The 1,992-nt window shown below is 51.7% G+C and overlaps 1 protein-coding gene across 1 annotated transcript in view; it reads right to left on the bottom strand.

The window, feature by feature from the left end:
• Positions 1-55: 55 nt before the first annotated feature.
• The window catches only part of LOC107199252 (sorting nexin 27), a gene marked incomplete at its 3' end in the record, with an annotated part of 4,699 nt that continues 2,762 nt past the window's right edge, over positions 56-1,992 (bottom strand). The window contains exons 2-4 of the mRNA XM_033511726.1: positions 1,553-1,716; positions 626-715; positions 56-116 (exon numbers count right to left, since the gene is read on the bottom strand). Coding sequence (XP_033367617.1) covers positions 56-116; positions 626-715; positions 1,553-1,716 — 315 coding nt within the window. The remainder of the gene's footprint in view (positions 117-625; positions 716-1,552; positions 1,717-1,992) is intronic.

Here is a 1,992-nt window from a genome sequence, read left to right as displayed (position 1 = left end):
TCGGGATAACGGGAATATCGGGATAACGGGAATGGGACAACGGGAATGGGATAACGGGAATATTGGGATAACGTGATCTCGTTATAACCCTCACAGGAGCGCAGCATCGTCAGGTACTGCTGGAATAACGGGAATGTGGGATAACGGGAATGGGATAACGGGAATGGGATAACGGGAATGGGATAACGGGAATGGGATAACGGGAATGGGATAACGGGAATTTGGGGGGCACTGGAGTGCCGGGCACCGGGAATGCCAGAGGCACCAGGAATGTGGGGGGCTCTGGGAATGCTGGAGGCACTGGGAATCCCAGAATTCACCGGGATTCACCGGGATTCTGGGATTCACCAGGATTCACCGGGATTCAGGGATTCACCAGGATTCACCGGGATTCAGGGATTCACCGGGATTCACCGGGATTCACCGGGATTCTGGGATTCACCGGGATTCACCGGGATTCACCGGGATTCACCGGGATTCTGGGATTCACCAGGATTCACCAGGATTCATCGGGATTCACCGGGATTCACCGGGATTCAACGGGATTCAACGGGATTCTGGGATTCACCGGGATTCACCGGGGCTCTTCCCGGCCACATTCCCGGGAAAACCCGGGATAACTCACCATGACCATCTTCCTCTGCTCGCAGAGCTTCTGGAGCTGGTAGGATTTCTCCTCGGCTTTGATGTAGCCTTTTTTGACGTCATCAACGGCCTGGGAACGGGGAAAAAAATGGGAAAAATCTGGGAAAAAATCCGGGAAAAACCCGGGAAAAAATCTGGGAAAAATCCGGGAAAAATCCGGGAAAAAATCCGGGAAAAAAATGGGAAAAATCCAGGAAAAAATCCAGGGAAAAATCCGGGAAAAATCCGGGAAAAAATCCGGGAAAAAATCTGGGAAAAAATCCGTGAAAAAATCCGTGAAAAAATCCGTGAAAAAATCAGGGAAAAATCAGGGAAAAATCAGGGAAAAATCCGGGAAAAAATCTGGGAAAAACCCGGGAAAAACCAGGAAAAAACTGGGAAAAATCCGGGAAAAAATCCGGGAAAAATCCGGGAAAAATCCAGAAAAAATCCGGGAAAAAATCCGGGAAAAATCCGGGAAAAAACCAGGAAAAAACCGGGAATTCCTCAGCTGGTGGAGCCCTTCTGGTGAGCTTGAGCTCAATCCCATAAACCCAGGTGGAATTCCCCAATTTGGGATCAACCCTTGATCCAACCGCCCTTCCAGGACTTTTCCTGACCTGAATGAGGATTCCAGAGGAATTCCAGGTGGGAATTCCAAGCTTGGAGTGCCTCAATCCCGGAAAACCAGGGAGAATTCCCAATGTTGGGATCAACCCTTGGACCCAGCTACCTTCTAAGGACTTTTCCTGACCTGAATGGGGATTCCAGAGGAATTCCAGGTGGGAATTCCAAGCTTGGAGTGCCTCAATCCCATAAACCCAGGTGGAATTCCCAACGTTGGGATCAACCACTGCACTCCACCACCTCTCCCATGGGGAAGGAGCATTCCAGGAGAATTCCAGCTGGGAATTCCGGGCGGGAATACCTGGTGGAAGAAGTAGGCGACGGCCAGGTCGTTGTCGTTGAGCAGCGCCTCCTCCTCGGTGGTGAAGAGCCACTTGCGCAGCGTCAGGCACGTCCCCGGCACCGCCGACGTGTAATTCTGCACGTACAGCTTGTGGGGAAACTCGTTGGGAGCCAGCTTCCGCACTGGGAAACACCGGGAATGCCGGGAAATCATGGGAGAGTCACGGGAGAATCACGGGAGAATCACGGGAGAGTCACGGGAGAGTCACGGGAAAATCACGGGAGAGTCACGGGAAAATCACGGGAGAATCATGGGAGAATCACGGGAAAATCATGGGAAACACCGGGAGAATCATGGGAGAATCAAGGGAAAATCACGGGAGAGTCACGGGAGAATCACGGGAGAGTCACGGGAGAATCATGGGAAAATCATGGGAAAATCACGGGAGAATCACGGGA

The sequence above is a fragment of the Parus major genome, unplaced genomic scaffold (genome assembly GCF_001522545.3).
Source record: "Parus major isolate Abel unplaced genomic scaffold, Parus_major1.1 Scaffold527, whole genome shotgun sequence".
Taxonomy (NCBI): Eukaryota; Metazoa; Chordata; class Aves; order Passeriformes; family Paridae; genus Parus; species Parus major.
This window is presented reverse-complemented; position numbering and strand designations above follow the sequence as displayed.